This window comes from Pantherophis guttatus, chromosome 1 (genome assembly GCF_059756535.1).
Source record: "Pantherophis guttatus breed Tessera chromosome 1, ASM5975653v1, whole genome shotgun sequence".
Lineage (NCBI taxonomy): Eukaryota > Metazoa > Chordata > Lepidosauria > Squamata > Colubridae > Pantherophis > Pantherophis guttatus.
In genome coordinates, this window is record NC_142063.1 from 186,179,318 (window position 1) to 186,192,321 (window position 13,004).

Sequence of the window (13,004 nt, forward strand, 5' to 3'; positions counted from 1 at the left end):
TTTTTATACTCTGTCAAGGCCAACTGTCCTGAGACTCCAGATGGAAGAAATACCTGAAGATGGGCTTTTCTACAACATCATACTGGATAATGATTGGACTCACACGGCTGGATCTTGTGGGGAGGGATTTGGGGTGACTTTCAATCTGCAACTGTTGAATCAGATCTTGCCTTGCTTTCACTGCTATCACTTCAAACGTAGTAAAAGTACCTCTTCTCTAAATCAATGGAGTTGGGGGTCTTCTTTCTTGAGTTTTGAACAGAGGGAGGACTGACAGACAGTGACATTCAACACAGGCTCCTAAGTAAATCTAGAAGTCATGGAATAAGATGGCATATTCCTTTAGGATTGCATTATTACAGAATAACAGTTGGAAGGGATTTGCAGGTCTTCTAGTCCAACTCCCTGTTCAAGTAGGAGACCCTATACCATTCCAGACAAAAGGCCGTTCAATTTTTTTCTTCAAAACTTCCAGTGATGGGGCATCCACAACCTCTGGTGGAAAGCCATTCCATTGATTAATCTGCTAGGAAATTTGTCCTTAGTTTGAAGTTACATCTCTCCTTAATAAATTTCCATCGGTTACTTTTTGTCTTATTCTCAGGTGCTTTGGAGAATAAGTTAACCCCTCTTCTCTACGACAGCTCCTCAAATATTGGAAGATTAGTCTCATATCATATCATCCCTTGTCCATCCTTTCGTTAGATTAGACATACCCAATTCCTGTAACTGTTCTTCATGTTTTAGCCTCCAGCTCTCTAATCATCTTTGTTGCCATTCTCTGTACTCTTTCTAGAACATCAACATCTTTTTTATATCATAGTGGCCAAAACTGGATGCAGTATTCCAAGTGTGGTTTCACCACAGCAGTATAAAATGGCACTAATGCTTCATGTGATCTTGATACTATCCCTCTGTTGATGCAGCCTAGAATTGCATTGCCTTTTTTGGCTGCACACTGCTGGCTCACATTTAAGTGGCTGTCCGTTAGGACTCCTAGCTTCCTCTCACAGTTACTGCCAGGTACCTTTTCTTTAGCTGTACATTTGGTTTTTCTTCCCTAAGTATAAAACCTAACTTTTCTCACCACTGAATTGCATTTTGTTGGATAGGGCCAGAGGTGGTATTCAGCCGGTTCGCCCCAGTTCACCCCCCCCGCTATGCCATCCTATTTAGGTACGTTTTTGAGGCCAGGTGCATGTGCAGAAGGCGCACAAGTGCGTGAAGCAAGCATCCACGCGCAGAGCGAACCAGTGATAACAAAATGTGAAACCCACCACTGGATAGGACCCAGCATTCGAGTCTGTCAAGATCCTTCTGTATTTTGAGCCTATTTTATAAAGTGTTGCCTATTCTGCCAGCTTGGTGTCATCTGCAGATTTGATGAGTTCCCCTTCTATACTGTCATTGAAATTGTTTATGAAAATGTACTGGGCCTAAGACAGAACCTTGCATGCTTCCTCCATGTAAATGTAGTTCCATTGAGGATGGCATGTTGAATGTAGTTCAAGTTAGTTATGAATCCATCAGACAGATGCTGTTGATCCCTCATTTTTCTACCTTACCAAGAAGTAGGTGGTGGCTTACTTTGTCAAGTGCCTCACTGAAGTCCAAGTATACTAGCATTGTGTTAGTCCACTAATTTAGTCATTTTGTCAAATAATGCATTAAAATTTGTCTGGCATGATCTCTTTTTTACAAACTCATGTTGGCTTCCAGTAATAGCTTTGCTCGCTTTTCAGTATTTGATTATCTTTTCCAGAATCTTCCAGGTATTGATGTCAGGCTGATTGATTCATATATTACAAGTAGCAAAGTGAAATTAAGTGATGATAAGGAGTTGGATCAAAGTAGACAATTCCCGCATATCACTTACATATATTTGGCACAGGGAGATTGGCAACTTGGGCAGTCCTCACAGAGAGGGGGCTGATAGCGTCCATTACATTTGCATGTATTGCACTGACATTGCCCACGGAGACTGCACACGTTCCCATTCTTATTCCGGCATTTTTCTGTTGAAGCTAGGCACTGACAGGCAGTGCCGTCATATTCTGGGTTACATTTACATTTCCCACAGTCACAAGAACCTCTTGCTGAAAAGAGAAATTGGAGAGGTTAGGACCAAAAGCATTTCTTTGCATCTTCCTTGACACATAACATCCACATTATCTAGAAAGAGTTATTAAGTTAAAATACAGGCCAGCACTCTGCTGCAGATGGCCAACCATTCACAAGTGACCCACTGCAGGTACAGAAGCCCTGGAATTCTGTGCATCATATGAAAAACACTGCAGTGTTGCACCCTGTTATTAACACAGCTGCCTGCAATTTCTGCAGGTTCGAATCTTACCAGGCTCAAGGTTGACTCAGCCTTCCATCCTTTCTAAGGTAGGTTAAATGAGGACCCAGTTTGTGGGGGCAATAAGCTGACTGTATAAATATACAAAAGTATGAAGGCTATTGCTTAACACATTGTAAGCCGCCCTGAGTCTCCGGAGAAGGGCGGCATATAAATCAAATTAAAAAATGCAAGAACAGCTTGTCCTTGGCAAACTGGATGTTCAAAAATTGAAGTAAGCAATATTCTAAAGAAAATAGTCAACATTTATTTATAGGAACACATAAATTCATCCCAGGTATATGGTTATCAGCTGCTTTACTTCCAGATTATACAGTGTGGATCAAAGTGCTATTTATACAGCTCTTTGTAAAATGCAGAAAAATAACATAGAGTGCAAAATGGGAATCATGTTTTACAGCTTATAGTAAAAATGTCTGGAATAATAGTATCAAAGGCCAGAGGAGGTAAATTTGGTATTTTCATATTCAGCTTTCATCAGTCACTTACCTTCCCCTCCACACACTAGATTATTGTGAAGTTCACAGTTCATGTTATCACATTCACAGAAGGGACCATAAATATGCTTTTTGCTATCTGCCATAGTATGGCAAATACATTGTCCACATACACAATCTCCCAGGCCAGAACAAATGACTGAAGAATTGTCCTTTCGACAACTTTTTTCCAGTTCCTTACTGGTTTTGCCTCCAGTCTTACAATCACAATTCTTTCCAACATAGCCAGCATTGCACCTGGCATGAAAGAAGAAATATTCAACATCAAAGAATAGCGTTAGCAAGCAACATTAGCATGCTCATCCTTATTTTCAACTACAGTTTCTTTTACCTGTATTTATAATCTGTTACTATACAGTTTGCATCCATATATACTCAACAAAAAAGGATTCCCACTGGATTTTACTTCTGGATGGAGAGGCATAGAATTATTCTACTAATTTCTTTTTAGTCCAGCCCATAGATGCCTCTGCTGCTCAGACTGTACAGATTACACTATTCTCCTCAGGTTAGTAAACTGCTATTTGAATTCACTTGCAACAATCACAAAGGTTTCAGGCAAGTATTACATTTATAAATATATACAATCAGATTTTTTTAGTTCTACTTTGTTTCATAAGTTTATGTTTTACATTTTTAAAAAGTTTCTGTATACTATGCATGTGTTAAAAATTACCCAGAAGATTTGTGAATTTGATAAGAAAATGATTCAGTATGAAATATTTGCTAGGCAGGTACTCAGAGGGCCAGTTTGATGTAGTGGTTAAGGCATTAGTCTAGAAACTGGGAGACCATGAGCCCTCCCCAAAATGTTTTTTATTACTATTTATTGTTCTCAAGTTAAGTTCCTTGCCTTGAAAAAATTCAAGCAGGCATTTCTTTTTTCTATGAGAACAGTTTTTTTATAGACAGACTACATGAAAATATTGATATACAGCTAGTCCTTAAATTACAATAAATTTTTTAGCGACCATTCAAAGTTACCATGGTGCTGAACAAGAGGTACTTATAACTGTTTCTTGAGGTTCTGGCCATAACAGCACCCTTCCCCACCCCCACCCCCAATAATCATATGATCACCATTTGCAACCTTCCTTGCTGGTTTCCCACAACAAAGTCAACAGGGTAGTGAGCAAGGAAGGTTGCAACTCACTCCCACAAGTTGCTTTTTTCCCCCGAGGAGCTCCTATGAAGTTTGAGGTACTCTATAGCAATAAAAGACAGTATGTGTACCTCAGAGTAGATCTGTGGGGTCCCTGGTACACTCTGAACTTGGTTTTCTTACAGAAGTTTCATTACCAAATGTCTACTAGAAGGTAACATCGGTACTAGAAGGGAGTGGGGTTTGCTCTCTTTTATGCACTAGTGGCTTGCTTTGTCAGTGTTGGTAGGAGTGGTCTTCATGGTTCCAGGTGCATGCCCTGCCCACCAGGGTGAAATACAAATTTCCAATAAACTGTACAGCTGGATGGAAAATGGCCCAAGAAAGTAAGCATAACATTATATGGCTGATGATCATGATTGCACACCTCAGACTAAACGAATATCAGCACACTGTGGAAAACCTCAAGGAACAATTAGTATAGACCATCACACCAGAACACACATAAAGGCCGACAACCCTCATGAAGATTACTTCCTGGAGACATGCTGGAAAAAGAAAAACCAAACTACAAATCAAATTCATTTTCAAAACTATAACAGGCAGAAGACTAGCAGAGTACATCTATGAACACCAACTAGCATTCAGAAGAAATGGTGAAAACTCCTTATTTTTACAACACATGGACAGACTTAACCATGGTTTCAATTGGGAAACTCTGAAGATCCTAGACCAAGCCAAGTCCAAAAATGCTAGAGAATTCCTGGAACCCTGACAATGACAAATCAGATATCAATACTACATAGACATAAACAGCATCTACATAGTATATACCCATAATGGCAAACCTATGGCACGCGTGCCACAGGTCTCAGGAATGCCGTGCGAGGCGCAATCAAAACACAGCAACAGCCTTATTCAGCTCTTTTTGGCACGCTGGTTTATTCGTATCCACATCCGGCTACACACTGTGATTCGTAAATACGAATGAAATCGGCGCTACGTTACACCAGGAACGTTTATATAGCCCATCCTCCCATTAACCCATTTAAACCGCGCCCTTGTTTATTACCATACCCCTCGTTAGTGTTAGCGGCATCAGCGCGTTCTGGAAGGTGCTGTTTGCTGCGTCATCCGGTGAGGTCCTAATCCCATCGCACCCAATACCATCACCCCACACCCCGCATACGACCGTCTCCACCCAGTGCCACCACCACCAAGTACGTATATGTCCCTCGATGCTTTCAGTGCGCATTAGCGATGTCGAGCAGGTTGCTAGGCATGCTAGGTGGCACGCAGAGCCATATTAGTGGGCACGCCAGCTCAGCTCTGGGGTGCATGCGCGTGCCGGCCAGCTGATTTTTGGGCCTTCTGGGCCCACCAGAAGTAGGGAAACAGGCTATTTCCTGTGTCTGGAGGGCCTGGGGGTGTGGGGGGGTGGGGAAGGCCCGTTTTTCTTTCTTACCTGGCTCCTGATCCTCTCTATTTATCTGGGAAGGGTGAAAACAGCCTTTCCCACTCCCTTGGAGACCCTACGGAGGCTGAAAGGGCCCATTTCTTGACTCCCAGTGGGACAGGAAGTGACTTTTTTGCTGTCCCCAGCCTCCAGAGACTCCTAGAGAGGCTCCTAGAGACTCCTAGAGAGGCTCTGGAAGCTGGGGACAGCAAAAAATGTCACTTCCTGTCCCACCAGGAATCGGGAAATGGGCCATTTCAGGCCTTTGGAGGGCCTCCAAGGGAGTGAGAAAGGCTGTTTTTGCCCTTCCCAGATAAATAGAGAAGATCTGGAACCAGGTAAGAAAGAAAAACGGGCCTACCAGGCCATCATGTACCAGGAGTGGGGGAGAGGGGGGTTGCGCGAGCATGTATGTGGGCACGTGCATGCGCAACCCTCCCCCGCCCCCCCTCTCCTGGCATGCGATGGCAAAAAGGTTAGCCATCACTGGTATATACCATTCAAAAGAGACAATCAAAAAGCCAAAAAGACCCAAACACCTCCTCACCAGCAAGCCAGATACGCAGAGATTATTACCAAAATTAATACTAGACCAATAATCAACTCAGTCAAACAAGGTAACAATAAACAACAGCCTACTCAAGGGACCACCAAGACCATTCCCACCAACACTAATAGGGCAAGCCACTCATATATCAAACAAGAGCAATCACCACTGCCTTCTAGCACTGATGATGTTACCTAGTTTGGTAATGAAATGTCTGCAAGAGAACAATCAAGTTCACATAGCGCCAGGAACCCCATAATCCATAGCACACACACCCCTGCCAGCACACACTGTCTATATCACCTGCCAGCAGTATCTGCACACTGCCTCATGACATCTGTGCATCACCTGTACTCCTTGCCCAGAATTCCCACCTCTTCCTGCTTAATGACCTAAATAGTCCTGGAGTTACAATGGCAACTGCACCTATTGCGACTGCTGTCATTAAGTGATACAGCAATATGATGTTGCACTATATGATCGCTTTGGTTATCACAGAAATTATAATCACATGTCCAACACACCTTCCTCCACACAACAATAACCCTGTGAGATGAGGTGGGCTAAGAGCCCAAAGTCACCAACTGGTTTTCATAGCTAAAGCGGGATTTGAACTTATGGTTTCCTGTTTTCTGGCCAGGTGCCTTAAACATTAGACCAAACTGGTGCTCAATTGCTGTCATAACCTGAGGACTACCTAATAGCAAATATTTGACTTGTGTTGCTAAAATAGTTAGATTACCTGCAAATCCCACAGTTTATAGTCCCTTGTCCATTGCAATCAGATTTATTTGGTAATTCCTCATCACATTCACAGTTGCACCGACTGTATATATGTACAGTGGTCAAGTCTGTGAAACCAAGAGGCTGCAGAGTAAAAGTCTGATTTTCAATGCATGATGTTGCTGTAATTTGCACTTGGAAGGTAATCTGTAAGAAAAAAAGAAGACTGCCCCATCTAGTCTCAAATGACATTTAAAATAATTAATAGAGACATTGTATTTCATTAATTATTTATCTAATTATTTACAAATTATTTTTTATGAATATCATTTGGTTAAATAAAATTCTATGTTTTCAAGGATTATTCAACAATGGATGTTGCAGAGATATTTACAACAGAGACGTATGAACTTTGGAAATAAGATACAATTGTTGGTAAAGCTCCTAATTAATAACCTAAGGACCTAATAACTTACTGGGTTTTCCTGAAAATAAGACCCTGTCTTATATTTTTTTGAACCCTGAAATAAGCCCTTGGCCTTATTGCCATGCGCTCAAAAGCCCAGTTGGGCTTATTATCAGGGGATGTCTTATTTGGGGGAAAAAAGGGTAATAACCCAAACTTGATGCCAGAGGATAGCAATGGTTGGTTGCCCCCTCTGGATTCCACTTCAGTTTAAAGTATTGACCAGGAATGGGAAAAAGAGATTCAGACAACCTATCGAGAAGGACTTACAACTAAAGCCACTGTTGATGAATGGATTTGGTTGACACCAGAGGTTATACAAGACCTGTGTCAAGGAGTTGAACATTGAACTAGAGGAGCAATAGGGGCAGAAACTATTGGGGTCATTGCCATATGTGTCCCCAAACTATATTGTAATCCAATACAAGTGAGAGATGGAGGTCTACCTGTTCTTATAAAGAAAGATTTGAGGAAGGATCAAGCTGAAGACCCTCTTGTACAACTTGACTGTGAAGGCCCTAAAAAGCAGTTAGCTGACATTTTTGCTGACTGATTTACTGAAGGAAGCCCATCTGTTGCATAAAGAATGGGATCAATTGCAGCTCTACAATGTGGTGGCCTACAAAAGGACCCCTCAGATAGTTCTGAAGATAAGTGGCAATTGTTTCTACCTGAAAAGCATAGAGAGACAGTGCTGGATGATTTACATGACCATGATGATTTGAGACCAGAGAGAACATTTAAGCTAGTAAAAGATCAGTTCTATTGGCCTTGCATGAGGGCTGATGTTGAAGGTTATTGTCACTCGTTTGTATTACATGCAATGAAAGGCTTTATCTTTCCAGAGCTGCCTCAATGGGCCACTTACAAAGTGGAGGATCTATGGAGCTAGTGTGCTTCCTGTGTTTGGAAGTGGGCAGAGAGAAATGTTCTGCTAGTAACCGATGAGAGAGGGTGGGGGGGGGTCCCAGGGTCTGGTTTCAAGGCCAGAATCCATCGAAGCTCAGTAGCTAAGAAGAAGCCACAAAATATAGGCTGAAGGGTATCAGACAAGATATGTTGACTCCGGTATTAAAAGCTACATTTTGTCCTACCTTGAACAAGGTTTATCTTGAGCAGGAAATATATTTTATAAAACAACTGGCACTAAATGTATGCAAAAGCAACTTCAATGAAGATTGTCTCCAGATGTAACATTCTGTCAAGAATCTGTCCCTTGGATTCAGGCACATCTTTTAAGAAAGGGGGTGCCACAATTTTATGTCAATTTCATTTTTTAAAAAAAATAAGGAATGGGAAGGAATTTTGAATGGAGCATAGTATCTTTTAAATTCAAAGAAAAAAAATCACAAACTTTTCAACAGAATCTTTAGGTTTGGTGAACAGGCTTACAAAATAAATTAGTATGTAAATAAATGAAAAACTTTTTGGGCATAAATGCTTTCGGAAATGGAGAAACTACTAGCCTTTTCTTTCTATGTACACTACAGTCAAAATACTTTTCAACAGAAACAATATATGAGTTACCCCCTACCTTATCATTTATTTTTACATTGTCACATTCCCCTTGTGGTTGGTTCTTTGTATGTATCTGATTAAGGCAGAAGGAATCATATGAGATTTTGATAGAGCTTGGCACAGAGCTGTGTTCTAAAATAATTTTGGAAGATAAATCCTAAAATGAAATAAAAATAAACTTGATGAAAGACTAGAACCAGTGTCTTATTACCATATTCAGAGGAAGAAAAACAAGATATTGTTGTCTGTAAGTTCACAATTATACACTCCTTACATACAGAATAAAAATAAAATTAAACAACCCCAAAGAATTTTGGTGTCTCTCATTTTGATGACATATCTTATTGTAAGTGATGATCCACTAATACAGCTGACTGCTACTTTCTTACAGAAAGTACATAGTCTTCCAAACCAAGAGACAGTCACAGCAACATTTTTTTCTGGAAGATGGCTGGATTTTCTCTCCCTATAATGAATGCATTATTCTCTGGCCTGGAAAGCAAAATGGTCAGCTCAGCTACAGTTATCCTAGTGAAGAGTTGTTTTGTTTTTACTTCTTCTGCCTGACACTTTCTTAGAAATTTAAATATATTTCAAAGGGGTTAAATAAATAGCTGATTTAGCACACTTTTTCACTGCAAGGACTACACCAAATTCTTTGGGGCTGCACCTATGCATGATGGGTGCATGGAAATCCACAGATATATCTTCCTTACACACATGCCATATGTGCATTATAATTATCTAATACAAATAATATTCGTATTAAATAATTACATAGAGAATTGTATCTCTTTACAGTACTGTATCTTTTTCTGTTATATTTTTTCATTTATTTTAAGCATTTATTATCTATTTTTTATGCAGCCTTTTGATATAGTGATGCATATCCTTTTGAATTTATTCCTTTTTCTTTTTTTTATTGTTATTTCAAAAACAATACAAATTTTATTTTAAAAAAGAACTTCCTATACATATACAGACTAGCTTTAAGCTCTTAGATGGGGAGTGAAGGGGAAGCTATTATGGGTTTTTTTATTCCCAACACTGACAAAATATATTATTCTCCCAGAACTGGATTGGGAGAAAATGAGAAGCCACAAGATTTTCTGTTTCTTCACTGCAAGAATGACATTCTGCAGTAAGTAAGTAGGTTGTCGGGCTGCCTGGAAGTGAGAAACGGATAGAGACAGATGTGTTGAGCTGCAGGCAGCTTCCAGAGATCATATATACTAGCCTATGAGCTAGAAGCGGACTTAAGTAAGATAAGAAGATTATTAATAACACTTACATTATAAGCACGCTGGATGAGTTGAATTATATTATTTGAATTCTCCTGCAGTTTTCCTACAGCAGACTTGGGGATCATTTTGCTCAGTTTCTATCAGTAAAAAACAAATATGCCAAAAGCATTAGCTTATGAGCTTTCATGCAGCATGATACAGGGGTGGGTTCTACTTATCTTTACTACCAGTTTGCAATGGGAGTGTGCACGCTTCTGTGCATGCTCAGAAGCTTCTGCGCATGCGCAGATCATCCATTATAATGTCCGGGCAGGCGGGCAGAGCCTCCCGCCGCTTTTACTGCTGGTTCGCAAGAACCGGACAGAACAGGGAGCAACCCACCACTGGCATGATACCATTTAGCATTTGCTTTGTTCACGTGACACAATTTATAAAATCTTCTATTTTATTGGAGATTTACTTACTTCATATGTATCGTAGACTTTTTTGGTAACAGCAAAAATGGGCTGGATTTTCTTTTCTTTAAGTTTTTGTATCAACTGACCAACAGAAGGATAATCCTATGGAACCAAGGAAATGGTATGAGAGCTCTCTTTTCAGGTATTGTTTAGCTACCATTGTACAACTCTCATATTTTCCCACTTGTTTTTCTCCTCCCACTTTTTCTTGCCACAAGAAAATCTCCACTGAGATAGAAAAAAATGGAATAATTGCTGAATGCTTACTTACTATATTCATAATTGTATGGATGCCTTATTGCATTCTACTATTTTATTCTGTCTCTCTTTTGTACCATGCCATGTGACTGGTAGTTCAAGCAGCATCACTCTGAGAGCAACGCTGGCTTTGAGTAACAGAAGATCAGATTATGAGACCTCTTGCTTTAGAGATGATCACTCTCAGAACGTGACCCTCACTAGTCTTGCCTAAACAATCAAGATCTTCTGTCATTCGCCATCCTTTCTTCAAAAGGGGTTATGGGACGACCAACGGAACAATGGGTTTGTAGTGGGCATGCTTCCTGTTTATCGGGATTAGAGGAAGTGCTGTGGACAGGACAGCCCCTTTCGGCTATTCAATAAAGCCACTAATTTTTCCCCCAGAATCCCCAAAATCTTGTACAGCTTTAATGAACATAAATAGCTTCTGTGTTCACACAATATTGGCACATCTTCTTTTTAATAACTGTTTAATAATCTTCTGTCTTTTTAATAAATGTTTAATAATCTTCTGTCTTTTTAATAAATGACAGAAGATAGCCTTACTACATTTTAATATTTTGTTTGTTCTTTTTTTATTCCACGGATTTCTTTTAGGCAGCACACTTTGTATATTGGTGTGTGTGTGTGCATACATGGAGGTACAAGTATAGTACATGTTACTCTAAATATATAATCGAAATATATATACAATTGTGTAATTACCCTGTTTATCCGAAAATAAGACATCCCCTGATAATAAGCCCAATCGGGCTTTTGAGTGCATGCACTAAAATAAGTCTCTACCCCCGAAAATAAAGCCTCCCCAAAAATATTTAAACGCAGAGCTGGAAATTAGGTAAGACAGCAAGAGGAGCCCCATCTTGCTCCACATGCCCCAAAATAAGGCCAAGCGCTTATTTTGGGGTTCAAAAAAATATAATTCAGGGTCTTATTTTCGGGAAAACACAGTAGATGCAACTAAAAACAATATAAAATCTTCCTCTTAATATAATTATTGCTTATTGGATTGCACATAATTCGATAAATCATGTTTTTATTGTGAAAATGATTGGCCTCTTGATTCTAATTTCTAGAGGGCAAATAGTGCAGACCAGTTGCTGTTTTAGTTAGTTCCAGTCTATTTCTAGATTGAAAAAGAAAACTACTTATCATATAGCAGGGCTAGCCGACAGCTACTTGTATACTTACATATTCATTGCTTTTTTTATACATATTGTCTTCCAAGTGACATTGTCCATCAAAAGGTGTTAAGATGGCTCCAAGTTTGCCATCCCCAGCAAAATGAAAACCATCATCTGTTGTGTAGACCAGTAAGCGAGTCACATTCTTCCAGCCAATTATATTCTGGATTTTAAAGTATAACAAATTTTAAAGCAGTAGAAATTATAACAAATTACAAAATCATTGATGCAGGAAGGAACATGATGAATCGATCAATTTTTTGATCTAAGATAGGCAAGCTTATCTAATGTCACAGCTTTAACAGGCACCTGTCCTGCTGCTAAGGAAAGATATTCAGCATTTCCCTTCCTGATATCTTCCACCAAAAGTGTTCTTCATGAAAATTTATTTTTCCTGACCTACCCTAAGGCTGAATTCAGTGGCAGAGATACAAAGAAAATAAATGTGAGGCATTCTACTTCCCAAAGCTCCTCAGTTGTGATTCAGCTAGTGCAGTGATGGCTAACCTTTTTGCTATCATGTGCCAAAAGCGGGGAGATCATGGGGGGTCACACATGCGCGTGCCCACACCCATAATTCTATGCACCCCCCCATGCATGTGCGAGCAACCACCCCCCCGTGTTCCCCTCGCTTTTGGCACGTGATGGCACGGTGGGCCGGGTAGGCCTGTTTTTTATCCTCTCCAGGCTCCAGAGGCTTTCTAGGAGCCTGTGGAGAGCAAAAACGGCCTTCCCCAACCCCTTGGAGGCCCTCTGGAGGCTGGAAACAGTCTGTTTCCTGACTTCCGATGGGCCCAGAAGGCCTGAAAATCAGCTGGCCAGTGTGCACATGTGCACTGGAGCTGAGTTCGCATGCCCACCGATATGGCTCCGTGTGCCACCTGTGGCACGCGTGCCATAGGTTTGCCATCACGGAGCTAGTGTGTTTATTGAAACCAAGAACAGAGCAACCAAACCTCAGGAACCATAAAAAGAATTTATTTTCTAATAATTTTTAATCTTAAGAAACCGTAAAGAAACAGTAAGATATAATTGAAGTCAAATGTTTCATTCCAGGTGAAAAATCAGCCTTAGCAGAAGACAAATATTAGTTTTAATAACTGTGTAAATCCTGGACTGTTAATTATGTTTAGTTTGTCACTTTTTTCCTGCAAGCTGTTTCAGTTGCCCATACTGACAACAAGCA

The 13,004-nt window shown here is 40.2% G+C and overlaps 2 protein-coding genes across 3 annotated transcripts in view; one reads left to right on the forward strand and one right to left on the reverse strand.

The window, feature by feature from the left end:
- The window catches only part of KMO (kynurenine 3-monooxygenase), a 48,266-nt gene extending 47,063 nt beyond the window's left edge, over positions 1-1,203 (forward strand). The window contains exon 15 of the mRNA XM_087882220.1: positions 1,177-1,203. Within this exon, the coding sequence (XP_087738346.1) occupies positions 1,177-1,188 (12 nt within the window). The 3' untranslated portion in view covers positions 1,189-1,203. The remainder of the gene's footprint in view (positions 1-1,176) is intronic.
- The window catches only part of ITGB2 (integrin subunit beta 2), a 44,075-nt gene that overhangs the window by 7,322 nt on the left and 23,749 nt on the right, over positions 1-13,004 (reverse strand). For both annotated transcript variants that reach the window (XM_034426860.3, XM_060689395.2), the window contains exons 7-13: positions 11,826-11,981; positions 10,380-10,475; positions 9,963-10,052; positions 8,688-8,828; positions 6,707-6,894; positions 2,852-3,096; positions 1,877-2,096 (exon numbers count right to left, since the gene is read on the reverse strand). In XM_034426860.3, coding sequence (XP_034282751.1) covers positions 1,877-2,096; positions 2,852-3,096; positions 6,707-6,894; positions 8,688-8,828; positions 9,963-10,052; positions 10,380-10,475; positions 11,826-11,981 — 1,136 coding nt within the window. The remainder of the gene's footprint in view (positions 1-1,876; positions 2,097-2,851; positions 3,097-6,706; positions 6,895-8,687; positions 8,829-9,962; positions 10,053-10,379; positions 10,476-11,825; positions 11,982-13,004) is intronic.